The sequence below is a fragment of the Hemicordylus capensis genome, chromosome 4 (genome assembly GCF_027244095.1).
Source record: "Hemicordylus capensis ecotype Gifberg chromosome 4, rHemCap1.1.pri, whole genome shotgun sequence".
Lineage (NCBI taxonomy): Eukaryota > Metazoa > Chordata > Lepidosauria > Squamata > Cordylidae > Hemicordylus > Hemicordylus capensis.
Genome location: NC_069660.1, coordinates 131259643 through 131287029, shown reverse-complemented (window position 1 = coordinate 131287029; position 27387 = coordinate 131259643). Strand labels below are relative to the sequence as shown.

At 43.1% G+C, this 27387-nt stretch overlaps 2 protein-coding genes across 6 annotated transcripts in view; both read left to right on the top strand.

The window, feature by feature from the left end:
• CDC14A (cell division cycle 14A) overlaps positions 1–27387 on the top strand; it is a 185554-nt gene that overhangs the window by 118678 nt on the left and 39489 nt on the right. For 2 of the 4 annotated variants that reach the window (XR_008307409.1, XM_053251105.1), the window contains one exon: positions 6847–7092. The exons of the other annotated variants lie outside the window; for them this stretch is intronic. Coding sequence is in view for 1 of the 2 variants with exons in the window: in XM_053251105.1 (XP_053107080.1) it covers positions 6847–6871 (25 nt within the window). In the remaining variant the exon portion in view is untranslated. Of the gene's footprint in view, positions 1–6846; positions 7093–27387 lie in introns of those variants that run through there. 4 annotated transcript variants of the gene reach the window in all.
• On the top strand, positions 9575–12983 carry GPR88 (G protein-coupled receptor 88). Of its 2 annotated transcripts, none has more exons than XM_053251111.1 (2): positions 9575–9698; positions 10047–12983. In XM_053251111.1, the coding sequence occupies exon 2, from the start codon at positions 10560–10562 to the stop codon at positions 11685–11687; it is 1128 nt and encodes a 375-aa protein (XP_053107086.1). In that variant the 5' UTR covers positions 9575–9698; positions 10047–10559; the 3' UTR covers positions 11688–12983. The 2 variants fall into 2 exon arrangements, with proteins under 2 accessions (XP_053107086.1, XP_053107087.1); XM_053251112.1 differs by lacking the exon at positions 9575–9698 and having other exon boundaries at positions 9708–10130; positions 10559–12983.

Below are 27387 nucleotides of genomic sequence, written 5' to 3'. Positions count from 1 at the left end.
CAGGAGGGCCAAAGTTGAGCAGTCCTAGTCTAGTTATACATGCTCTGAAGTTGGCAGATAGACGGCTTCCTATATTTTTAAATGCAGATGATGCGGTCATTTTGTCCCAGTCACAAGTGGGGATGAGAAGAACTCTTAAAGCCTTAGCCCTCTATTGCAAGGAAGAGCAACTGAACATCAATTATCAGAAAACTAACATCTTGGCCTTTTCAAATGGGGGGGGGGATATAAATGGAGGATTGACAATCACAATATAGAGCAGGTTGAATGTTTTAAATATTTGGGGGTGGTATTTCAAGAATCAAGGAGGAAGACCGCCCAAATCAGATATGCTGCAGCTCAGGCACAGAGAAATGCATCAGCAGTTCTCAAATTCCACAGACAGCATGGAGGGATGTTTATTCCAGCTGCCATCAATGTATTTAAGGCAAAGTCAATGCCCAAATATTATATGGGGTGCAGTTAGGATCCTGTACTAATTATATCCTTTTGGAACGGGTCCAAGCCAGGTTTTTAAGAGCATTATTTCTGACCCCTATATGTATTTCCAACCCACTCTCAGATTGGAATCAAGTGTTATCTCAATATAGGCCAGAGCCTAATATTTAATATTAATAACCTGGGTAAGAAACAACTTAATGCTTTCCGGCCTCCTTCCCTTATTATTATCAGATAGGCACTGTTGGTGGGAGAACAGCATAAGGAAATTCCATAGCTACAGTCTTTTGCCAGAAACCATCTTCTCTGTGGGATTGGACACGGCTAAAGAATTTATTAAACAAAGGATCTGGGATATTGAGTTTCAGAATGACCTGTTGAGGACATCTAGGGCATTCTGCCTGCTTAGTGGTGTGATGAGAACTCGCCCCGGAAATTATCTATTCCTTTTTACCTTCCCAAAATATAGATGGGCCTTTTCGAGGGCACGGATGAATGCCCTCCCCTCAGAAGTATTAGCTGGTAGATATAGTAGAATTCTGATTGAGCTGAGATATTGCCCCTGTAACTCAAATGAGACTGAGTTGGTTGCATATGTGCTTTTGAGGTGTGTGTTTTTTCTTCAGTCTTAGGTGAAGCTTGATTTACCCTGTTCTACAAAACTTTCCAGGACAATCAGATGAATTTTATGTCAAATTCACAAAAATTCGTAACAGATACAAATTCCTTAATCAGATATGCAGCTGCAATTTTTTTTGTTCTGCAATACGAGTTCAACATACTCTGCTCACTAATAGCTAGAACCAATGTACAGATATGCCATTAGTACGCATACGTTTAAACCATACAGTTGTTTTAGGTGTTCTGGTACTGGTCAAAGACGGTAATAAAAACTGACTTGACAGACAGACGGTGGCAGCCAGATTGGTCTCTGAGGCATCCTGGAGAGTCCGCATTATGCCTGTTCTTAAACAGTTGCACTGGCTGTTGATATGTTTTCAGGCAAAGTACAAAGTGCTGGTTATTACCTTTAAAGCCCTGAATGGCTTTGGTCCAGGTTACCTGAGATAGCGCCTTTCTCTACAAGAGCCAACTCGATCCAGTTTGGGGGCTCGGTGACGAGAGGAGTCAGGGAGAGAGCGGTCAGGGGGGCGGTGAGACACATCTTTCAAAGTAAATGAGAAGGTCCTTACCAGTAACGAAGGTGCCTGGAGCAGTGGTGTGGTGCTCCCCGAGCAGCCCATGCAGTGGCGGCTTGGTTCTGGCACTCCCCTGGCCTCCATGTGGGCCTGAAAGCTGCCTGGAGCAGCAGCACAGAACCGTTCGTGCACATTCCTACTGATGTGCACTATTGAATATGGTTTTTAACCAGTTGTGAACCCACCTGATAGTGTTAAAAATTAATCCATAACTGACCAGTTTGCTAACCTAAAAACTTTATCAAATGCCTTGCTGAAATTGATAAATTATGTCCACAGCATTTCCACAGTCCACTAAGCCAGTAACATGATAAAAAGAGATATAAAATTATTCTGATAGGATTTATTCTTAGCAAATCCATGGTGGCTTCTGCTTACCACTGCATTGCTACCAAGGTGCTTACAGACTGACTGCTTTATAATCTGTTCTAGTATCTTCGCTTGTACTGAAGTTAGACTGACAATTCTGTAGTTTCCTGGATCCTGCTTCCCCCTCTTTGATGATCAGGATTACATAAATTCATCTCAAAGCATCTTGCCTGTTCTCCAGGATTTATCAAAGATGAGGCAGAGACTCCAAGGGTGCACCAGTGAGATCTCTAGTACTCTAGGATGTAATTAATCCAGAACTGAACTGATTTAAGATAAGTATCATCAAACCAACTCATCAACTGGAACTGCAATCCTTGATCCCTCATCATTCACATTGCTTTTCTGAGGTTGCAGCCAGTTCCCAGCAGAATAGGAGTTAAGCAGTTTTGCCTCCTCTTTGCTGCCACCTGTAAATATTTAACCACCTTTACTGAGAAGCAAGTTTAATATTTCCTTCATCATCCTCTCACTTCAAACATACTTGGAAAAGCCCCTTTTGTTATTCTTAGCATCCCTCACCAACCACAGCCCCTTCTGAGCTTTAGCTTCTTGACACTGTCCCTACATGTCCAGGCTACTCATTTGTACTTGTCCTTGGTGACCTCTTCTTCCTACCATTTCTTAGAAGTCTTTTGTTGTTGTTGTTTTGCAGCTCATCACTTTGCATGTGCATTTTTTTAACAGCCATATTGGCTTCTTTAGATGTCTCTTTCCCTCCTCATGGGAATTATTTGTGACTGTACCTTTGGTAACTCTTGTTTCAGGAACTTCCACCCATCTTGGGTTACTTTCTCTTTTAGTTTATCTAACCATGTAATCTTACCTACCTGGAGAGAATCTATCTATGTGGTCGCTAAGAGTTGACACCGACTTGATGGCACTTAATCAATCAATCAATCAATCAATCAATCTTACCTAGCATTTCTATGAAGTTATTAAAGTAACTTTCCTGAAATCCAAGGTACATATTTCACTACACTCACCATTAGCTCTCCATAAGATCAAAATTCCCAATATTTCAACCTCATTGACCAGTTCTTCCTTGTTGACTAGGATCAAGTCAAGGATAGCTGATCCCCCTCTTCTGAGAGAAGAGATAGGAGATTCAGTGCTTATTGGAGTTGGTCTCCCAACACATATCAGAATAGTTGAAGTCCCCCATTACAACTAATTCTTGAAACACCAGTAATTTGTTTCAGGAAAGCCAGTTTCCTAGAAACTCTTTCTATTTCCTTCTCCATTTATTTTTATCTGGATTTTTATCTCTACTGGGCTGCCACATTTAATTTCTTGGATTTCTGTGCAGGTGTACACTTAAAAAACAACAACAACATATAATGCTACCTACCCTCCCTTTCTTTGCATTTATTCTGTTTGAACAAGTATTCAGTTGCTGCATTTCCATCCTGGAAGTCATTCCACCAAATTTCAGTTATACCTACCAAGTTTTATTTACTTGTCAATATTAGTTGAAACTCATCTTGTTTATTTCCCACACTCTGTACATTAGTATGTAGTCACTGCAAGCCATGGATATGATGCTCCAATGACTCAGTGAATATTTAACTATGTCAACAGTTTTCTGTAGCACCCAGATCTCTTAGTGTTTACTGATGGGCTTTTGTCTCGGGCCCCCACAGAATTTAGTTCAAAGTCCTCTTGATCAGATTCATCAGGTTCCTGTCAAATACACTTTACCCAGTCTTCATTAAGGTATAAGAACATAAAAACAGCGCTGCTAGATCAAGCCCAAGGCTTATTTAGTCTAGCATCCTGTTTCACACAGTGGCCCACCAGATGCCTCTGGGAAGCCCACAGGCATTCCCTCTCTCCTGCTGTTACTCCCCTGCAACTGACATTTAGAAGCATTTAGAAGTATTCTTCTCTCTATTTATAGTCCTTTACCTTTTACAGGATTGACAAGAACCTTACCTGAGCCTGCATCTTGCTTCTCAGAGCCTTGTAGTCATATGTGCTGCATTGATACCTGTGCCACATTAATATACAATCCCATGTGGATGAGCAAGAAGGGATAACAATTGCTAGGCTTGACAGGTCTTGTCAAGTTATCCACCACAACCTAGATCCATACACTGGGTAGACACCACACTACGCAGCTAATGGATCCAATCAGGATATCTCCATCTCTGTACTTCTCAGAAGGGAGTCACCACCACACTTTTCTTCTTCCTTCAAGTACTGGTTGACTCACTTACATACTCAAAGGACTGAGTCTCTCTCTTCCCACCCATCGTAGCCTGCTGCAACTGTCCTCCATCAGGATATTTGGTCTCAGAGTCATTCTTGCTGGAAAGTGATCTCTTCATTCCAGTGATTCAGAAAGTCTTCTGATTTTCCTGCTCCCGTTGCTCTTTTCTGTGCCACTTCCTCCCCCTTATAGATCTCATCTTTTGCCTTTAAAGGTTCCTCTGTTGTTCTTGCTGCAATGTCCCCTCTGTCCTGCCCCAAAACCTCTCACTCTCTCGAATGAGGCAAAAGACAGAAATTTGCTCCTCCAGTCCTCTTATCTTCCAACGAAGCAGCAAGCATACACTATGGTGCTTTTAGGCAAGAAACAAACATAGCATAAACACTGAAGGTCTTTAAAAAATTAATTTATTACATGTTTATCTCGCCTCACCCAGATGACTCTAGGTGATTCACATAAATAACAACATAAAAGAAAAGAAAAAACCCCACAACCTATTAAAACAATTAAAAATTAAAACAATTTAGAAATCAGGTTCAAAAGATGCATTTTTAGGGCTCTTTTAAAAGCTGGTAAAGATCTTAAGCCTCGCATATCTAGAGGGCGCTCATTCCACAGTCCACAAGCAACAACAGAGAAGGCCTGAACCCAAGTTGCCACCAGGTGAGCTGGTGACAGCCAGAGATGGATCTCTCTTGATGATCTTAATGTGTGGTGGGGAGCATGCTGAAGAAGGCACTCTCCCAGCAGCCACTTAATTCTGCTTTGTTTTGTGAGGTTTTGCCATTTATTGTTGCTCATTATCTTTCTAAGGCAGCATGCCAAAAATGTTTAATAAATCAAGTTTGTGAACTCCCTTTGAAATAGCAAACTCGAGAAGTATAAAAAGCAAATGCTGTTTAGAGCTGCATTTTCAAACCATGCTCCTTTCCAGTTCAGTGTGGGGGTGGCAGGCTTTATTTCAACACCAGAATGCATGGGTGATGAGCAGGGGCGTATCTAGGGTAGGGCAGGCAGGGCACATGCCCCGGGCGCCACTTGAAGGGGGCGCCATTTAAAAAAAAAATTTAAGGCCACTGAAAACAGAATGGCCACTGTGCATGCTCAAATGGCCTCTATGAAGCCCTAGGCCATGCCAGGCCTCACAGAGGCCATTTGAGCATGCATGGTGGCCATTTTGTTTTCAGTGGCCATTTTAATATATATAAATGGCCACCACGCATGCTCAAATGGTCCCTGCAAAGCCCTAGAGGCCAGTGAGGGGAGGAGGAACCTTTGCAGACCCACCCCACAGCCTTTAGGGGCTACAGGTATTTTTTTTTTAATTTAATATAACCTAAGTCACTGTACACATATTCAGTTTGGCACTATGTACAGAGAATCAGGGCTTGTGAATAATGAGCTGAAGCTTATGAGCTAGGATTGTATTCATTTTCTCTTACTTTGCTTCTTGTTATAAGTGAGTTAAATGTGATGTCTTAATAATATGGCTATTAATGGTGAGTTTGTCTTTCAATCAGTGTGAAATCCTTAGTATTAAGGCCCACTGGGAGTGTCTTGCTCTCTTTCTCTCATTTTAAGTCTTTCTGAAATACTAGAATATATTCCAAGCAGTGACACAGTTTACTCTGCATATCTTTTAATTATTTTCAGAGTAAATAGGGAAAAGTCAAATTCTCCATTTCTTTTTAAAACTTATGTAATAGTCATGCTACAATGCATAGTAGAGAATTAGACTTTAGTTTTCCAAGTATACCTCCACATAGTATTTGGGTATTTCATGAGCCCCAGCATACTGAAATTTGTAGTATTCTAAATTATTTTTGAAATATTAAAAGATTAAAGAGCTTGACTTGTATTTTTCAGCTGATATTATGGTAAAGTTATCTGAAAGATGGGTGTCGGATGTTTGGACAAGGGGTGCAATTTCAGTGCTTGCCCTAGGTGCTATTTTCCCTAGATACGCCTCTGGTGATGAGCACTCAATTTCATTCATTTTAAGGAGCTTGTTGGAAATGCACGCTATATATGGCAAGCATGTACACATTTACATTTGCCATATATGCACAGGTGTTTCTGGGTATACATTAATTTGCAATGTGAACTGGAGCCATCTGCAGAAATGTGCCAAGGAGAAAATGTGCAGTTCAGACGTGTCACAGAACCATGGTTTAGTTTAACTTGGGTTTATTTGACAAACCTGAATTGGCTCCAGACATTACACAGGAACATAGTTCGGACAAACAAACCGATTTTAAATCTTAGGGTCCAGTTGTAGTTTGACTGCTGGCTTGTTGACTAGCATGGATTTAGACATAAAAAACTAACTACAGTTCGATTAAATAAATCATAGTTCCACAAGTCTGAACCTTTCCATAGCCAATGGGGTTCCTAGGTGCATGTCCACAGTGTGCCACTGTGTGTTTACAAACACATCTCTACATTTCTAAGTGTGAAGAAACTTTACTTACTTTACTGGAGTTATATGTCCACATGGACATGCACCAGAGGACACCTCCGTTTGCCATGTCTCCTTGGTGTGTTTACAGCAGATGTGCATCTCCACTTCCCATGTATAGTGTTTGTCATGGTAAACCAAATTTTGTGCCTTATATCCATTGTTTGTAGACTGCAGCTGAGCCCCAGAACTTAGTTTGAATGCTGAAGGTCAGCCCTGGAGTATGTGAGGTGGTGCAAAAGAAGAGCTTCCTTGAGCATGTGAAGAATGTTTTTTTCTTTCACCAAAGAACATCCACAACTATATCCTGCACATATGGGATGATTGTTATAAATTTGAAAGGCAGAAAGTGTGACATCCAGACAGACATAAACACCAGAAACGTAGACTTCAAAATTAAAAAGTGTGGCCATCTTTTTCAGTGTTCTGTTGGTGAAGGAATTATAGTGTTATAAACCACTTCTGCCTGTGTGTGGTGAAATCACTTAAAATCTCAACATTTGATGATTTACAGCGTTGAAAGTTCTACCTTATAGCACCATGATGATCCAGTATGTGTACATGGAGTGGAGCAAGATTGCAGCAACAAGCTGTGCTCCTACCGAATGTATGTGTCTTTGCAGATCTGGCATTTCCTGTGCATGTACAGACTGTGCCAACGTGGTTGGCGCAGCCCCTGACTGCATGGATAGTGTCTGTCGGCATACTGTGGACATGCAAATGAATGTGCCTATAGAAGGAGCCGGGGATTTCCACTGGGATCCCACCACCCTCTACAAGCCACACTGGCTCGTGGCCATTTGCTGCTTGAGGAGGCACCTTGCCTCGCGCTGTACAAACACCCAGCAGCATCAGCGTGGCCCAGCGGCTGAGGCCAGGTGGGCAGCAGTGCTTGGGCTGGTGAGGGAGGTCAGCAAGGGGTGGGGGTACTAGGGGAGAACAGAATGGAGATGGGGCAGTACCAGCAGGCTGGTGAGATGATGCTTGCAGCATGGGGAAGGTCCCCATTCTCACTGCCTGAGGCCATCACTTGGCAATATGTGGGGTTGTCTGGTGCTGTTATGTAGGCCATATGTAATAGAATAAGGTGGTCTATAGTAAGGTAGATTGTACCACTCAAGACTGGAAGGGGGGGGTGCCATTTTTGAATGCCCCCACGTGTAAGCAAACAGAAAGCCTGCAAGTAAACATCTAGCATAGCAGGAGGCGACTCTCAAGACCAGGCTACTCCTTATGGTGTAAGTTTTCTACTTGAGGGGAGAGAGAGAGAGAGATATATACTGATTTCATTTAAAAAAGAAAAGTGATACCCCATCAGCAGACTGACTCCGCCACCTAATTCTGCTACATGTGTAGACCAGGCCACAACAACTACATGTGTGTCTCCTCTACATGTTAGAGGAGAGCTGGTCTTGTGGTAGCAAGCATGACTTGTCCCCATAGCTAAGCAGGGTCTGCCCTGGTTGCATCTGAATGGGAGACTTGATGTGTGAGCACTGCAAGATATTCCCCTCAGGGGATGGGGCCACTCTGGGAAGAGCAGAAGGTTCCAAGTTCCCTCTCTGGCTTCTCCAAGATAAGGCTGAGAGAGATTCCTGCCTGCAACCTTGGAGAAGCCACTGCCAGTCTGTGAAGACAATACTGAACTAGATAGACCAATGGTCTGACTCAGTATATGGCAGTTTCCTATGTTCCTATGTGACCAGGCCACAATATCACACAACCCTGGGGTGATATGAAAGTTGTGTCGGTGGTGTTTTGAGGTATAAGGGGTGGATATTTAATTATAGTAAGAGATTTAATTGTTATGGCTTTGGTTTCAACCATACGCTTGGGCTTGTTCAAAGTAATATTATAATTATCTAACTTAAAGCAAAATGCTTAACAGGCTACAAAAACAAATAGAAACCTGCTATGGGCTGTTTCACACATGTTGCAGACTTTAAGAGATGGACACACATCAGCTGGTGACTTGAAACCAAAGCCATAACAATTAATTATTCTACTATGCTGCAAATATAGAAGAGATTTGATGAAGACAATAGATCTTCTCCTTGCCTACTTAACACCGAGAAAATGTTTGGAGAACATATTGATTGAACAATTTAATATTTTCCACATGGACTGCTTTTCCACAGCAAATTAATGTTCTGCAGTTGCCCTATGGGGAGATTTCTATGTGCAAGCTAGCCTTGTGGATGGGTCAGATAATAAGCCAGCTAAATGTTCATAATTTTTAATAAAATTGTGACTTCCACCCACACATAACTTGATCTGGGCACACACTGAATCTTTAAGTGAACCACAATGCATGCTGATACATGACAGAAGGTGGTTGGGGGTAATCACCGGTGGGTGAGGGAAAACGGGAGGAATTCAGCCATAATCAGATATAGTTCAAGGGGATGAATATTTCAAAGTGGCAGAGGGGAGCACACCTGGGCCTGCTACATGTTCAAAAGACTGCTTCAGCACATGAGTCTCCCTTGTTGGATAAGACCATTTATCTTTTGTACACTATCTTGAGTGTTTTTTTAATGGAAAAGCAGTTAATACATTTTATAAATGAGCAAACCTCTTTAAACATAAGAACAATATCCATTTTCCTTAGGAAAAAAAATATGTATTGATCCATCACATTTGTGCCCTTCCTTTTTAAAGGTCCAAGATGACTTAAAGCAGCCCTTAAAAAAAATCAGATCCCACTACAAATACACACACACACACACACACACACACATTAGAAGGTCAGCTCTGCAATATGATAAAGATTATGTTGCCAAGGAGCAGCATGTATTAAGGAAGAGTGTGTTTGCATATTGCAACTAAAATTTTGATCTAAAATTAGATCCTTTTTTACAACCATAAAAGCATAAAATCCTTTCTCATAATAACATGGATCAGAAGGAGTTGGGTACAATGAAATGTGAGCAGAGGAGTTTCTGTCCAAGCTGGGCTGGATTTCAGTGGCATCGTCGGAGAAGTCTAAGGAAAAGGAGGTGGGAGGAGTAAGGAATTGAAGGTACGGAGCCTAAAAGGAAGGTGATTTTAGAAGCACAGTGGGTGGAGATGGGTTGGGGGCAGAAATAGTCTGTGTAATTGTTAGCTTTTCAGAGCAAGCTGGGTTTTTTCCTCCCTCCCTCTTTCTCTCCCCCTCCCTTCTTCCTCCTCTCACAAGCTTGAAACCTGCTGAATAATTCATAAAGAACAGAAGCACTGAATTTTCTCAGACTGATGCATGGCGTGTAAAGCACGAGGAAGCTCCAAGTCCTCAGATGAGCCGCTGATGCTTCTAAGGCTGTCATAATCAAGTGCTGGGACTCTTGGTATTTCTAAAGTGGAGACTGCCTTTCTTCTGTTTCACCTGCAGCCTGCCTCTCTTTGGACACTCCTTGTGGTCTTGGATTATCCTGACCATTCTGCTAACTTCATTCCTATCATGGACATCTGCAAGGTAGCCTTCCTGCATGCTTTGGATCTTTCCTTCTGCTTGTCTGTTTTCCAGTCACCTGCGTCAGATCTTGCTGGTTTCATCCTTTGGGATCTTGTCCACTGGCTTAGGTTATGCCTGTATATTCCTCATATTGCCTTCTAAAGAATCCCCCTATAACCCTGCCTTCCACTCTGCCAACAACGAATTCTGGATTTAGTATGCTTGAGGACAATCCCGCCCCCCTCCCGATAGGCTCTGCTTTAGCTGTCTGTCTTGAATGTTATTGTCTCCATTCTTGGGCACCTTGACATGCATTAGACATTTTGCATGCTTTCCTATTGTCTGCAGTTGCTCTTGATGTGTACGTTTGTGTTGATGGCTCAACTTAGTCACTTCCAGGACGGAGCAGTGGTGAGGTTTGTCCTAACGTGTGTCTAATTTGTGTGCAGCATGCCCAACACCTCTACTTCCTCCTCCTCCTCCTCCTCCTCCTCCTCCTCCAGTCCCAGCTCCCTACAACTTCTGCTTTGCGAAGAAGACTCCCAAGGGACCAGAATCTCTTTGTCTCTTCTCTACTTGCTGTTAGCCATTTCTGGGACTGTATCCAACGTCATGGTAATTTATCTGGTCTTCACCTTCCGGAAGCTGCGCACTGCCAGCAATGCTTTTATTGTCAACAGTTGCATTGCTGACCTGAGTGTGTGTGGCCTTTGGATGCCACAGGAAGCAGTGCAGGGACTGCTACCCCCTGATTCCTCTACTGTCCACTCTGAAGGATACCGCTTGCTCCGCGTTGGGCTTGTAGGCCTTGGACTCATTGTCTCTCTGCTTTCTCACCTCTTGGTGGCTGTCAACCGGTATGTCCTGATCACCAAGCCCCCCATCACGTACCAGGCCATTTACCAGCGGAAGTTCATAGCCTGGATGATCGGCTTGTCCTGGGGTTTTGCCCTGCTGCTCGTCTTGGTTCCGCCGGGGCTACGAAAGTGGCAACCCATCCTGCAGGAAACTAGGAGTGCCACCAGCAGCAACAGCCCAAACTACACAGGCTTGCTGGTAGCCTTGGCTGTTCTAAGCCAGACGGTTCTTCTGCTCCACTGCTACATAGGGATTGTGAGGAGGGTACAGGGCAGCGTCAAGCGGGTCAGTGTCCTCAACTTCCACCTGCTGCAACAGCTGCCCTTCCCAGCTGGCCCACAAGCTCCACGCCGGGCACAGCGACGTTTGAGCAGCATCTCCGTCTTGCTCCTCTGTCTCGCGTTTCTCCTGGCCACACAGCCCATGGTGTGGGTAAGTCTACTGGGCTTTTTCTTGCCGTCCATGCCACGGGGGCTGCAGCTAGCCAGCTGGCTGCTTTTCTGTTCTCTTTCTGCCTTCAACCCCCTGCTCTACACCTGGAAGAACGAGGAGTTCCGTCGCTGCATGCGCTCAGTGCTACCGGGAGGGGAAACGCCTGCTGTTGCTGTGGTGGCGGCAGTAGCCGCCACAACCACCCTCCCCACAGTGTCTCCTTTGCCTCAGGAGCCATCACAGCTGGGCACAAAGGTGGAAAGCATGGGGAGCTTAGTACTTCAGTGACCCACCTGGGGAAACACTTCCGTGCTACATGAAAAGGTGCTGAGAGACATTTTCCTGTGCCTGAAAATGACGTGCTACGCTGCGCTGCCCAGGCCTCTGCTCTCTAAAGAGGAATATTTAATGCCGCCATAGAGATACCTGTCAATGGAAAGAATGCATATATTTGTACTGAATTGGTTTCCTACTTTTGTGGTGGCATTTTACAGGGGCTTGGGGTAGTCAAGTTGAAAGCCTCTTATATACCTCAAACTGTCAGTGTCTTAATTATTTGCCTGAATGTTTTCATTTCTTTCTTGGCTCACAAAAGTACCGCTAGAGATTAATGGAGAGATTGCCTTAGCTTAGTGGCAAAATGTACGTCTGCCGCAGAAAAGATCCAAGTATCAGTTCCTGATATCTCCATTTAAAGGAGCTCAGAGGGAAAGACTCTGCCTGGGAAACCAGTTAGGACAGACTGAGCCAGGATGAGGAGGACCCTGTGTTTTGTTCTGCTTCTATTACAAAACATAATTGCTGGGATTTGGCACAGGAAAATCTTTGACATTTGGACTGACGGTGTCGTCGTCCTCCTTTTACTTACAATTATGCAGGGTTTACTTAACATTCCCAAACGAAAAGTATCTAACTCTCAGTTGTGTATGTTTCCAAAGCAGAAGTTAGGACAATCTATCTCTAAGTAAAATATTCATTGTTTGCTAATTTTGTATTTAATTATGAAAATTTTATGTATAGTTAAGAGATTTGTACTGTACCATTTGACTTGTCAAAAGGGTCCCTAGGATGAATTATGGTTTTCAGTTAACATAATAAACCAGCAACAAAGCCCAAACCTATCTTAAAACTAACAACAGAAACTGAAATGATTCAAACAAAGATGATTAAGAGAATCCATGGACTTTGTAAATCAGGGACTTAAATAACAAACGATAAATGAACAGTAATTTTTACAGATTAAAAGACCAGGGAAAACAAAAAACATTTTGCACATGGTGCCAAAAAGATAACAAAGTTGCCATAAACAATCAGGGGACGAGCACAGAGGGAGATTAGAAACATCTGGGGTGATGCAGCAGAAAGTGCATCGGATCTGAACCAGGAAGGCCTGGGTTCAAATTCCTGCTCCGCCAAGCTATTTATTGGGTGACTTTAGACCAGTCGCTATCTCAGCCTAACCTACCTCACAGGGTTGTTGTGAGGATAAAAGAGGATAATCCTCAAGTTCACCATGAACCTTTTTGTGGAAGAGTAGGGCACAAAATGTAAGCCATAACAATAAAAACGTGAGTGTTTCAGGAAGCACTGGTTGTATGTGTAAATGTGTTCCAGTGAGCTGTGTGCATAGAGAAATAGAGGGCTTTCTCGGGGATCCCCATTAATGGAGGCCAGTCTGCCCAGCTTCAAGGGTGGATGGCTAGTTACTGCAAGGATGCCCCTGAGTGCATCTCTCATGATGTTGTTCAATGACAGCCATTCCTTACATGGGAAAAAGTTAATTCATGTGAGGGCTGAACTTGACCCCAGTGTCAGAGCAGTGTCGGGGCAGGCAGTAGCTTGGATGTTCCTTTCTCCCCAAATTATATTTTCAATGACAATTTGTTTTACTTTTAGAATCACTGGCCTGTATAGAAAAAAGTGTAAAAGATTGCATCTGGAAATACGGTCAAAGAAGGGGAGATAACCTCCTGTCCCGTGACACTAAACCAATACTCCTGTCTACTTATGTCTTTATTACATTCCACCCACCTCCTGTCTTCTTCAAAGGAACTCAGGGTATTACCATATTTTCCCGAATTGAAGGAGCCTCTGAATGAAAGACGATGCCTTAAAAGATAGAGGCTAAATACAGGTTATACCTGTATTTACTCAATGAAGGAAGAATCTGAATCTAACATAGGAATACATCTAAGATCACTCCCCCACCCCCATATTTAACTGGAAAGAACTGGGGGAAACTCATTTCATAAGTTTGGCTGCCCGCCACTTTATTCTCACAGCAGTTCCGTGAGGTGAGTTTGGTTGAGGGAGAGTGATTGACCCAAGGTTATCCAGTGAATCTTTACCTCCTTTCTCCCTCAGCATGTAACGACATCTCTTCAAGGGCAAAGCTCAGACGTGAATTGTTAGGTGAATAATTGTTAGATAAATAATGTCACCAATATGCATGGTTCCTTACAGTTTCATAAGAAAAAAAGAAAGGGTCTTGCCCTCAAGAAGCATGCAGACTAAATTTTGAGAAGACAATAGAGGAAGGGAGAAAAGGGAGGCAATGATAATAGGGAATGAATAGGTTCCATGTAATGTATTAAAGAACCGCATGCCATTCTAACACATCGGAAATTAGCAATCAGGTTTCCACATAAGAAGACATGCCCTCTGTACCACTAATACCTAATACAGCTGAGTCCAGTTCAGACATTATGCTGTAGGAGTGTAAAAGTTGTCTATGGACTTGTACATGTGTTTGTGTGAATTACTGTACCTGTGTTCAGTTTAAAAGTAAAGACAGGCCCTTCAAATGCATGGTGCGGATAGGAAGTGTACTTCTATAGCTACGTATAACCTGTGGATGGCTGTACCTGTGTACAGATCTATACCTGTCTATACGGTACACTCGTGATACAAGTGTTGAACATAATGTGTGAATGGGCTTCTGGTGGGATGGGGATGGTTTATTTAGAATTTAACTACTGTAGGGAAGGAACAGAATTATCATTTATCTGTTATTAACTGCTCTGTGCATTCTTCTTACTCTTTTATGGTAAACAAACCAACTTAATTTCTTAGATAAAGCTCTCTTTTATTTTGAAGTATGTGAGATAACTGTTCCTCAGTCAATGGTAACAAAAGCTTCCCACATGATTCTCCTACACAAAAGTTACCATAGTTCAGCTCAGTAATTCCGTTTTCTTTAACTTTCCCTACTGACCCAATCCTTGCCTTTTACCCCCAAAATGTGTTTACATAGAAAGGTATTAGCAGTGAATTTCTGAATATTTTTGAACTAAAACTCTTATAATCTTTGCAACATGATAAAATAGCCTAATGACATCAAGCTCCATCCAGTAAAGATAGTTCATTCATTCATTCATTCATTCATTCATTTGATTTCTATACCACCCTTCCAAAAATGACTCAGGGCGGTTTACACAGAGAAATAATAAATAAATAAGATGGATCCCTGTCCCCAAAGGGCTCACAATCTAAAATAAATGTAAGACAGACACCATCAACAGTCACTGGAGGGATACTGTGCTGGGGTTGGATAGGGCCAGTTACTCTCCCCCTGCTCAATAAAGAGAATCACCACATTAAAAGGTGCCTCTTTGCCAAGTTAGCAGGGGTAACTTGTGGCTCATACTGCAATTCTATGCACACCTTAGGAGGCGGTCCCATTTAACTTGGTGGGCTTACTCTAGCTGAGCATGCATGGTTGGGTGTCAGTCTCCAACCCACCCCTCAAAACAATGGGAATCAAATCAGATGTAACTAACAGCCCATCCCTACAAATTGACTGTGTTCTACATATTCACTGTATTCCATGTGTGTTTCTAATAGGAAAATCTATAGAGGACTGCAGCCTTAGTCATAACTGACATTAGAAGAATTGGAGCCAGCCTCATTTGGGATTGTCTGTCTCTGGCCAAAAGCTAGGATCACTAACCTCCCATTTGAAATCAGTAAGAATTGATATATTGCCAGATACTATATACCATCGACTTATTTTATTTATTTATTTAACATTTTATATCCTGCTCTTCCTCCAAGGAGCCCAGAGCGGTGTACTACATACTTAAGTTTCTCCTCACAACAACCCTGTGAAGTAGGTTAGGCTGAGAGAGAAGAGACTGGCCCAGAGTCACCCAGCTAGTTTCATGGCTTTATGGGGATTTGAACTCGGGTCTCCCCGGTCCTAGTCCAGCACTCTAGCCACTATACCTCACTGGCTCTCTAAAGTGTGCCATCAAGTCGATTTCGACTCTTGGCACCCACAGAGCCCTGTGGTTTTCTTTGGTAGAATACAGGAGGGGTTTACCATTGCCGCCTCCTGCGCAATATGAGATGATGCCTTTCAGCATCTTCCTATATTGCTTCTGCCCAATATAGGTGTTTTCCCATAGTCTGGGAAACATACCAGCGGAGATTGGAACCAGCAGCCTTCTGCTTGTTAGTCAAGCATTTCCCCGCTGCGCCACTTAAGGTGGTCTTACATGGGACTTAGGTGTGCCTGTCACTTGGTTGCACCCATTATCTGATGCACAGGTTGACACGGAATGCAAAGGGAAAGCAGGGCAAACCTCTGAAGGACTGTGATCTATATTTATTTTATTTGATTGAAATTATTTTTATTTGTTTGTTTGTTTCATCTTTATACTGCCTTATCCAAAGGCTCTGGGTGGTGCTCAACAAAAAAAAACAAGAAACCAACAAACAATCATTTAAAACATTGGCTTAAGACAATATAAAAACAAACCATTTTAAAACAGATAAAAACATTTAAGAACAATGTAAAAACCTTGGAAGGCCAGACAAACAAATAAGTTTTTAAAGAGCTCTCTTTAAAGTCCCCTGCTAACTGAGCAAAGAGGCACCTTTTTAAAAGTGGTGATTCTCTTTATTGAGCAGGGGGAGAGCAATTGGCCCTATCCAGCCCCAGCACAGCATCCCTCCAGTGGCTGTTGCTGGTGTCTTCCTTATGTTTCTTTTTTAGATTGTGAGCCCTTTGGGGACAGGGAGCCATTTTATTTATTTGTTTGTTTTGATTGTTTATATATACATAAACCGCTTTGGGGACTTCTGTTGAAAAGCAATATATAAATATGCACCGCATTTGTATTCATATTTTTGAAGCCAACAATGAACCCAAGCTACAGATTTCTGCCGGGAGTACATTTCACAGCCCAGGAGCAGCTGCAGGGAAGGCCCAGTTCCAAGTCGCCAACAGACTTACCAGTGGTAATTGGACTACAACTACAGCAGCGGAGTGGGGAAAGATCAGTAATTCCACCCCCACCCCCTTTTTCCTTTATTGCAATAAGGTTACAGTATATAGACATAATAATCAAGGGTGATAATACATGTAATTATAACTAAAGGTGGGGGGAGAAAGGGGGGGACCATTAACACAGTTTAACATAATAGGATGCAACCAATGCAGAAGAGGGAAAGAGATTTTAAAATATATATTTTTAAAAACAAAAACCATCTTCTAAAAGGATATTTTACTTACGTTTCAAAGCATAAACAGTTCATTGAAGTCTGACCAAATTGCTAAGAATTCTTCTTTATTTTGATGATGGGGTGTGTGGGGGAAATCAGTAAATAAAGCATATCAGTAAATTAAGGTGGTGTTCTAACAACCTCAAGACTGAAATATTTTGCAAAGAGTTTCACACCAGAACAGAAAGAGGACACGTTCTCAGTGCCGTGAAAGTGCCGGTGATTTCTCTTTCTCAGCTATCCTCAAGATCTTTTCCGTTGTGTTGAATGTAGCGGCTGATGAAACGCAAGAGCAACAGGCTCAGTTCCTATTCTATGAGGGGGAAGCATTGTTATCAGTTCATGGGATGAAAGATCGGCACACCTTTCCTCTAAATATTGCAGGATTAGAGCAGTGAAACATTTGAGTCTTCCTTCCTGCAAAGGGTGCTGGGGGTGAGCTATTGGAGGCCACTGCTATAGGCCCCTGGAATGCTGAGCACTGCTAGGTGAGGTGGATTCATGCCCACTCTACATAAGAACATAAGAACAGCCCTGCTGGATCAGGCACAAGGCCCATCTAGTCCAGCATCCTGTTTCACACTGTGGTCCACCAGATGCCTCTCAATAAGATGGTCTTGTTCAATCTGCAGAGGGGGTTTCCATCTTGCTCAGAATTGAACTGGCTACCACCACAGAGATTCTTAAAATAGGGTCCCCAGGTGTTGTTAGCCTCAACTCCCGGCATCCTCAGCCACAATGGCATTCAGGAGTCCAACAACATCTGGGGGACCTGAGTTTGAGAACTATTGGGCTACCATGTTTCTTTTGTGCCATATCTAGCTTCAGAAAGGGATGTTCCCGCCAACTCAGGTTAGCTGGTGACCTGAGCAGTTTTCTCTTGGTTTATAAACCATTTTCATTGTTTATCTCCTGGTTCATTTATGATAGAATCTGCAGTGGCTTGGTGCACCGTACCTTACTTTCCCCCATTCTTAATGCATCATAGTATGTATAATTGATGGCCCATGGGCTAGATCTGGTCCATTAAGCAATTTTATCTGACTGCCAGCAGCTCTGCAGTGTGTGGTTAAGAGTTTAGTTAGGGTCAAACCCATCCTTCCTTTTAGCACATGATTGGGGCTAGCAGACTTGTTTTTTATTCAGTAAATAGCCAGCTCAGCCCCACTCATAGACTGGGACCACAGGGGAGGGGGGCTTTAACCCTTTGCCCCACAAAAGTCCTGATTCAAATCAGAGGGCCCCATGGCTACTCCCCCCCCCCCGCAAAAAAAAGGCAGTTTCACTTGGCAGGGAAAGAAGATAATTTTCAAACCAATGCTACTCTATGTAGATTGTGTAAAGGTAAAGTGTGCTGTTGAGTCATTGTCAACTCCTGGCCTGGTGGTAGGTTAGACATAAGGAAAATCAATATAATAATTATTAATGTGGCTAGCCAATGAAGTTTTCTGGCATGGAACAGAGATGGCCCTTGGATCTCTTATGAATCAGTGAATACCTCCTTGAATAACTGAGCTCTTTTTCCAGGTGTAGATTTCCTAACCTAAGAGCAAATTTGTTTCATCTTCCCTAATCTGGAGTTTTTCCAGCCTGCCTGTGTATCGCCCTCCCCCATAATGCAGAGGCTGGGAACAGCTGACAGTGGGTAGAGGCATGAGAAGGAGACATTGCAGCAGTTGGAATTCTCCTTATTTAAAGCACGCTTAAAAGTTCAGGAATCACACCCTTGATTGTGCTGCGACTTTGCAGTAACAACACTTTCCTAACAAATGATACTTTTTATGTATACCGTGTTCCCCTTTCTTCACTGCCAGTCTGCTCTTGGGACAATTTCCAAACTAATGCTAAAAGCATAACCTTAGAATGAAAAAATCAATCAATCTGGAGAATAAGAGGATCAAACTAGCTATGACGTTAAACCCGTCGTCATCTTTCCATCTTTCTTTTTTTTAAACAGCCGTGGGGAGACTGATCTGAATTGGCACATGTGAACCATTTCCCCCTATGCCATGGTCCTGGCACCTCCCCCTGCCCTGCTGTATGCTGTGGAAGGGAAGCCGCTGCTGGCACTCTTCTAAGGTGCATTTTAAAGATGCTTTTTGAGGTGGCCAGAAGAAGAGCAAAGACCAATATTTAGGACTGAGTACTGCACTGAATACCACCTTTAGTGGCGCAGTGGGGAAATGCTTGACTACCAAGCAAAAGGTTGCAGGTTTGAATCCCTGCTGGTATGTTTCCCAGACTATGGGAAACAGCTTTTTTGGACAGCAGCGATATAGAAGATGCGGAAAGGCATTATCATCTCATACTGTGCGGGAGATGGCAATGGTAAACCCCTCCTGTATTCTACCAAAGAAAACTACAGGGCTCTGTGGGCGCCAGGACTCAAAATAGACTTGACGGCACACTTTACTTAACTTACTGCACTGAATAGTTCTTCCAACTGTGGCATCTGACCTCACTCCAGTTCCAGAAGCAGTTGGAGCCCCAACTGTTGAGAGCCTTTAGACCTTAAAAGCTTAATTCAACCTGCTCTCTCCACAGCCAATGCAAATCGTGTAGGGCAGGTTTAACAGGATCACTGTTTTGTTAAGAGACTGTTTGGTGCTGTCTGAACCTAACAGATGCCCTGTGCTGATTTATGGCCCAAGTGCAGTGCAGGAGCCGAGGGGAGCTGGTGGAAACAAGGTCTCGAACAACAGAGAGTACACTGTGTAAGTTGGGAAAGTGAACATGTAAGAATGAACATGGACATATAAGAAAGTGTCTGTAAGACAGGGGCGTAACTATAATAGGGCAAGGGGAGACAGTTGTCTGGGGGCCCACTGCCTTGGGGCCCCCCCAGAGGCAAGTCACATGACTGACTCCTCCAGCCACACACCCGCCCGCCTTCAGTTGTATTCATCCTCCGAAATTGATGTGAGTGTTAAGACCTGGAGCTACCAGAACAGCATGTCTTTCTCTAGTACCATTAAATGACTTGCATTATCCACAATTTACAAAACCTTTTAAAAAATAATTTAGGATGATGTTCTATTGTGGCACACAGGCTGTCTGTTTGTCTGTTTGTCTGTCTGTCTATCTATCTATAAATTTTACTATGCTTTTTGTTACCACTATTCAGCCTCATTTAAGATTTCTTTACTTCATGAGCTGAGCTTCAGTGGGCGGGGGGAGCATTTTAAAATCTTGTCTCTGGGCCCACTCCAACCTTGCTACGCCCCTGCTGTAAGAATCTGCAAAAGAACCATTTGCGCCTTCATAGTCTATGTTATAAATCTCTCCTGTTAATATTGCCAGCATGGTGGCTTTTAGATTATTTTCTAATGAAGTAACATAGCTATCTAGCATTTTTTACAACGGTTATTAATAGAAGCAGCAGGAGGAGATGAAACGAAGATACTAGAGGCTGTGTCTGAGCCCAGACAAATTGGTACAAATGACTTTGTTATCATTTCTTTTCTAATTCTCTGTATTATTCTGCATTTCACCTAGCCACCTTTATTGAGTGTGTTCAAAAGACACAGGAAATTCCCAGAGATCAGCGGGAAACCTGAGTTTTGGTGGTGGGTAAGTTGACACTGAGCATGTCATGCAAATGCCAGTGTTGGCATATTCTACCCTACTTGCAATTCCGAACTGGACATCTATCTGCAGGGCCAGCTGTGGGGGATCTGGGCTGGAGCCCAGATGAAACATTCTGTTGAGTGCCCTTAGTTATCGTGAAAAATAAAAATTTGAAATATAATTAGTGTGTATTCAAAATTTAATACACAAAGTTTTTATGTAATTATGTACATAACATTGTATATAACATAATTATGTATATAATATATGGACTTTGAAGACGCAAGATAGAAAAAGCATTGACGCTTTTGAACTTTGGTGCTGGAGAAGACTTTTGAGGACTAAATTTAAGGTGTGTGCTGCACATGGGACGTAAAACGCTCACAATGTAGGACTGAAACATACAATAAGAACACATAACGCATTATATTATAAATTCCATGATTAAAAGCCGTGCCAATGACAATAGCCACGCAAGCCATTTCTTGGGTGGAAATTAAGAAAATACTATAATAAATTTTTTTTTTAAAAAAAAGGATATTGGGTCAGACATCGACTTCGCAGTTCCTCATAGCCTCATGATGTTAGCATACCCCTACCCAGCTTGGGAGATAAGGAAAACCTTGGTTCTTCCTCCCCGCACTTCTATGGGGCGGCGGTGTGGGGGGGGGGGCCTCCCAGCTCCTTCACCCAGTCCCACTGCACTTACGCCAGCTCACGCATGCACCTGTGTTTTCAGCTCCTCTCAGAGCACAGCTCCTCCACAGCTTCTCACTCTGATAGACCTAAATTAAGGTATAAACCTAAATTAAGGTTTAGGTTCATCTCGAATGTTAATCTTAACATAGCCCAGTTCTTAGCTCCATGATCTAGTCCTCACTGCTAGGCATTTGCCATTTCCTGTGTCTTCTGAACCCTCCCATTATAACATGTCTCTGAGTAACCATCGTTATAGTAGAGGCAACAGGGAACTTGAGGGAAGTTTTTCTTTCCTGGCCGTTCTCAGTTGAAAATCTGATGAGGGGGTGACTTTCATTGGAGAAGGTGCAGGAGGGAAGGGAATGCTTTAACTTTGCTTGTCTTTTTTATGATAGTAAAACAATGATAATGCAACTCTCCTTCATGTGCTACTAATATAAACAGCATTTTTATAACACCTTTTGAGTGTTTGAAGTGTTTTGCAAAATTTGTCTTGGTAATCCTCCCAACAAACGCAGAAAGCAGGTCACTATTATTATCTCCATATTGCAGAATTGTGGGTTTAGGCTCAGTTATTAGCAACTTACTGCCAGCTAATGTGTTTGTTGGTGAGATTAGTTCTGAACTAGGGAATTCATGACTCTCCACCAGCCACTAAGCTATACCAGCCCTCAACAAAAGTGGATATTATGTCTAGTTTACCTTCAAGGAAAAGGCAAGCATCTCAAAAGATTGTGACAGGCTCACGACATGCTTAGTCTAAAAGGCTTGAACAGAAAGATCCTGTTAGAGATGACAAATATACTGGCCAGTATCTTTATTAAGTAAGCATTGGTACAGTGAGAGGATCAGAATAACAGCACTTCCAGACTAACTGCATCGGTGCACCAGGAGAGGGGCAATTTTTTATGACCTCCTCCTCCCCAGGAATCCTTCTATGTCACCTGAAAATATGTCCCTGAGGGCTACACAGACCACAAGGACATATTTCCAGGAGGTTTTTCACACATACTTTATGCCTTGGGGTATCTGAGGAGCGAATCTACTTTGCAGCTGCTTCGAGGCAGTTTAATTTGGGGAATTAGACGGAATTAGCCATCAGCTCCCCCCTTCACTCCCTGCGATCTTTCTCCTTTGTGCATTCTCACTGATTGCTCTGGGTTTTTTCCTCAATTTCAAGCATGACTGAGCTGGGGGTGGGTGATGTTTGGAGAAGCCGGTGGTGCTCCTGGAGTCTCTCTGGTCCAGCAGGCAAGGCGGGAGTGTTGGTGGGGGGTGATGGTGTGGCTGGCAGGGAGGGCATGCCTGGGACCCCCAGCAGCAAGGGAGGACGGCTGCAGAAGCTTCTCTGCTTCAACTTAGCACCCCCCTGCTGCTACTGCGGCTGCATCCCTGCGCTTCTCGCTTGGCGCATGGAGTCCATTTCCAGCATTCTCCTGGTTGGTGTGCCCCAGTGGTGATTTTCATTGCTGCTGCCACCGCCGCTCCCCAGCCCACGATCCAACACAGCAGGCGGCCAGAAAAACAAAACAGGCACACACTACGGGCAAGAGCTAGGAAGGGAAGGCAGGCAGGCAGGTGGGCGGGATGCAGGGAGGTCTTCACAGCCCAGAAGTGCTTTGCTCCAAAGGCATTGCCCCCCCCAAGGGTGAGCAGGGAAAGGGGGGTGGTGGCAGTGCTGGCTCTGCTCCTCACAGCAGACCAGAGATGTGGCCAGGCAACCTGCTGACCTTCCAAGGCAGGGGGAAGCTGTGAGGAGTATCAGCAGTTACTCCAATCACATCAGAGACAGAGGAGGAAGGGAGAGAGCTTGACAGCTGGTTACGGAAGAACAGAGTTTCACCATTCTGCCACAACCCCTCCCCGCCAGCACTTGCAATTGCAAATCACTCAGAGCAGACCATAACGCAAATTACTGCCAATGGCCAATCTACACATCAAAGGAGAAGTCCCGCAGCATTCAAGAAAGCTCGGGTTTTTCAAAGAAAAGCTGCCAGAAATAAAGGATTTTTTTACCCCAGACATAATTCGGGCCAAGCTAGAATAAGAACATAAGAATAGCCCTGCTGGATCAGGCCCAAGGCCCATCTAGTCCAGCATCCTGTTTCACACAGTGGCCCACCAGTAATGTGCAGTCATTTTTAACAGTAATTTGGAGAATAGCAGAATCAGTTCTGCACTGGTCCCTGATAGCTCACAGGGACTTTGGGGTTAATCCAGCTGATATGTGGACTCACAGGCTCCATTCAGGAGGGGATGTGGGTTAAATGCCATCTGTGAAGAACCTCCAGGTGGCACATAAGGCTTCCTGGAGATGGAGAGATCATCAGTAATCACCTTTCCCTGGTGCTCTGGTGCAGTTAGTCTGGAAGTATTGTTCTGATTCTCTTGCGCTATACCAGTGCTTCCTTAGTCAGGATGTCAGCCAATGATCCCCAGTGCTGAGAATTGGCACTAAGATTGGGGAAAGGTCCCTGCCAGTCAAGACAAGCAGAGGGTAGCCAAGGAAGCACTAGTACTTCCCATAAAAAAGGGCTCCTTAGAGAGTCTTCATCCCACTTCAGAGAGTTAGTGTCTTAAGAGAGCTTAAGATAACATAGTTATCACATTTAAACTTGATAGATTTGGGTACATGTAGTAGGACTTCCCACCATATACTTGATTTGGCTCTGACGTGTACTTTTGGCTGCCTTTCCATAGCGTGCAACTTGAAAGAAATAGAGCAGATATAGATGTTTCAAGTGTACGTTTGCATGTGTGGCAAGGACCGCCACATGTATCCAACTCTGCCGTATTAAGTGCCCGCCTAAAGCCTTTCTTCCCATTTTCCCCATAAAGCTCTTATACAGAAGGATTTGGAAAGTAGGAAAAATGTTCTCACCTTTAACTATATGTAATATTGTGCTTTTGTGTTTTTGGAGGCGGCTTTCTTTCCATGAATAATTTAAAACAAACAAACAAAAAAGACCGCCTAAGAACAAGATCAAGCTAGTTTTAAAATGGGAAGTGCGGCGGTGGCATAATGTCAAGCTGCAGCAGAACTTCAAAGTTCAGAGTAAACAACGGAGGGCACAGCATCTGCTTGGATATTATGTGTAGGTGTGATCGAGTTCTACTTCTATGGTAACTGGTTGTTTATAAAACATGCATTTCCAGTTTTATATAATACACATAAACATACCAAGAGTCACCAGGACCAGTGATTGCTGAGCAGCTAAAAAAACCTTAATAACGGTGACTAGAACCAGAATTTGAAGCTCTGGTTTTTTTAATACTCAGTTCACCCAAGGATGTTCAATGTTTAACTGTAGCAAACTATAGCATTTCATGATCACTTGCATTTATGAATAAGAGACTGCAGACAGGACTTGCATATCATCAAAAAATGTCAACTCAGAACACAATGGGCAGCATCCAGACTGTCATGACTCTGTGCCATTGAAATTAAGTTAATCATGACTAAGTTCTCTCATTGATATCAGTGGTTGTTGGCAATGATTAACTAGTCCGGATGCTGCCCAATGCTTTTCACTGAAGCCAGTTCAGAACTTAAGCTGTGGGCGGGGCAGATCCAGGGTGTGTGCACGCAAGGGCGCAGTTGCACCCCCTGTGAATTAATGTTGAGTCTCTTGGAGATTGGCAGCAGCAAAGAGTAAAAAAAAAAGGGTTAACCTTTCTCCCAGCCCTATTGGTTCTTCTGGAGTCTTGTGCTCCTCTCCCGCTTGGAATTTGAATGTAACTGCTGAGCGTAGGAAGCTGACTGTTGGGCTCCTTCCAAGAAGGGAAGTAAAGTGTTTTGTAAAAAACAACCCTTTGCTGTTTGTTTTGTTTGTGTGTGATGTGTTCCCCTTGGTCAAGCTACCGTGTTTCGCTCTTTCCCCCCACCATGAACCATGTGTGTGTTGTACATGCGAGAGATGTCCCATACCTTGTGTGTGAGAGAGAGTGTTTTTTAAGCTTTAAACACACACACACACACACACACACACACACACACACTTTCAAAGTATGCCAAAACTGTTCTAGTGCAGATTTGTAAGAAAAACCCTCCTTATCCCAACAGTATGCCTTCTTGTGAGGAAATTAGTGCAAAAGTATTAAAAGCTTTGAAAAGAATGGGGAGCTGGTGGAAATGCTCTTGACAAAATGGATCTGTTTCTGTTTTTGTTTCTGAAGATACACTGCTTATAGCTCTAATCTGGTCTCTGTGTGTGGGTTTCTTTCTCTCTCCTGCCCCCAGCCCTTATTAAAAATATTTATATGCTGCTTTTTTAAGCAACAGAGTTCTCAAAATGGCTTAAATAGCAAAATATGAGAAAATGGTTCTCTTAACATGTTTCCCCTTTTAAACATTACTATTTTATTTTGCTTTGTGCTTGTAACATGCTCCCCCACTAAAAATCTATTTTTGTACATTTGCTTCAAAGTAAGGCTTTGCAAATCAGTTCACAAGAAACTCGTTTTTAAAACTCCCTTGCCCATCAAATGATTGGTTGTCTTTAAATTCTGCAAGATTGGGGTAACTCCATATATGACATTCTGCTGACCTATTTGAAATCAAAATGGTGGCTTTTCTTTCTGTAGTGTTTTTGTATAGCACACAATGTATAACACACATTATACATTGTATATATACTGTAGTATATAGACATACCTGATAGTTCCATATGATTTTTTGTTTAAATGAAATGTAGTCAATAGAAGAGATCAAACTGGATTGCATGCTGCTGTGACTGGTATTAAAAAAGCTATTTGGAATTGCTTCTGAGTTTACTTGCTTAGGATTGGAGTGCATTTGGCTAAAAGTCTAATTTTTTACATAGACTCACATCCTGTTCTTCCTCCAAAGAGGTCAGGGTAGTGTAAATGTTCTTCCTTCCTTCATACTTTTATCCTCACAACAATCCTTTGGGGCAGGTTTGGAGGGGGGATTGAGAGTGTCTCAGCTAAAGTCCCACAGTGAGTTTCATGACTGAATGGGGAACACAAGTCCCCTAATCCTAGTCTTAACACTCTAATCACTACACCACACTGTTTCTCAACTGTGTGCATAATGATTGCAGGAAAAATCTGATGCGGGGGGGGGAAGATTCATTTTTAGGGTGAAGCAAACTAGTGGGGAGGAGAGTGTTGGATATCTTTTAGAAAGCATGGACGGGTTTAATTATCAAAATGTAGGGAGGTTGTGGGCCCAAGCCCTGGGTCTTTTAAGAACTTAGCAACACCTCGGTTAAGGGAGAGAGGAAGAGTGGTAGGATTGTCCATGCAAAATCTGGTATTGGCAGGTATGTTCAGAATTTCTTCCAAAAATACAAATCATCATCATCAATCTTTCCTTGAGTGTATTTTAGTGTAAAAATTAGTTAATTCAGCTAATTTAAGTGGCGGGGGGGGGGAGAATGAGAGAAGGAGCAGAGAGGAGGAAGAAGACAGAAGGTTATGTGAGGTGGGCACAAGGCTATGTGTGGCTCCCCAGAGGTGCATCAGAATCTAATCTGGCCCACCAGAGAGAGAAAATCCAAGCCCCAATATTTTGATATGGGGGGGGGAATCTTTTATAGGGCGGATTCCTGTTGCACCCCCTGTAATTTCCTCCCCTAGCTGTGGACCATTGTAGTGATCAGTCACTCCTCCCTCTAAAGGACAGCCAATCAGTACACCAGGTGGGTGGGACCTAGAGAGTGGTTGCAGGGACTTCTGGGAACAAGAAGGGAGTTCTTTGTTTGGGAGAAGCGCATGTAGAAAGGCTTAGTGAGGGGCAATGGAGTTTTGCTCCCTCATGGTCAAAGCCAGCATGGAGATTTCTCTCACCATATAGCTCTGCAGCTCTTTGAGAGATAGTGGGGCAGGAAGCTTGATACTCAGCTAGAGTTGGTGAGTTCAAGGGAAGGAGCCATGGCTTATGGCTTTGGGGAGCTTAGTCTACGGAAACGTTTAAGTCAGATTTTGCGTCAGAACCTATATTCCTTTGTGTGTGTGTTTTGCCTATTTCTGATACTGTTTTTACTGAAACACTAGCCTATGCCCAACCCTAACTAGGGCATTGTAAAAGACTGTATACACATTTAAGCATGCCTAAGACGACCTATTTTTGCAATCTACTAAGTATTTTTGAGTGTAACTAAGAAAGCCTCAGACTGAAGCAGTATGTTTAATAGAATAAACTTTTTTTTAAAGTCCTTTTCGTTTCACAAGCCTCTCTGAGTGGGTTTTTAAC

Excerpts from the sequence above, each read along its gene's own strand:
- GPR88 (XM_053251111.1), top strand. The coding sequence starts at position 10,560 with ATGCCCAACACCTCTACTTCCTCCTCCTCCTCCTCCTCCTCCTCCTCC.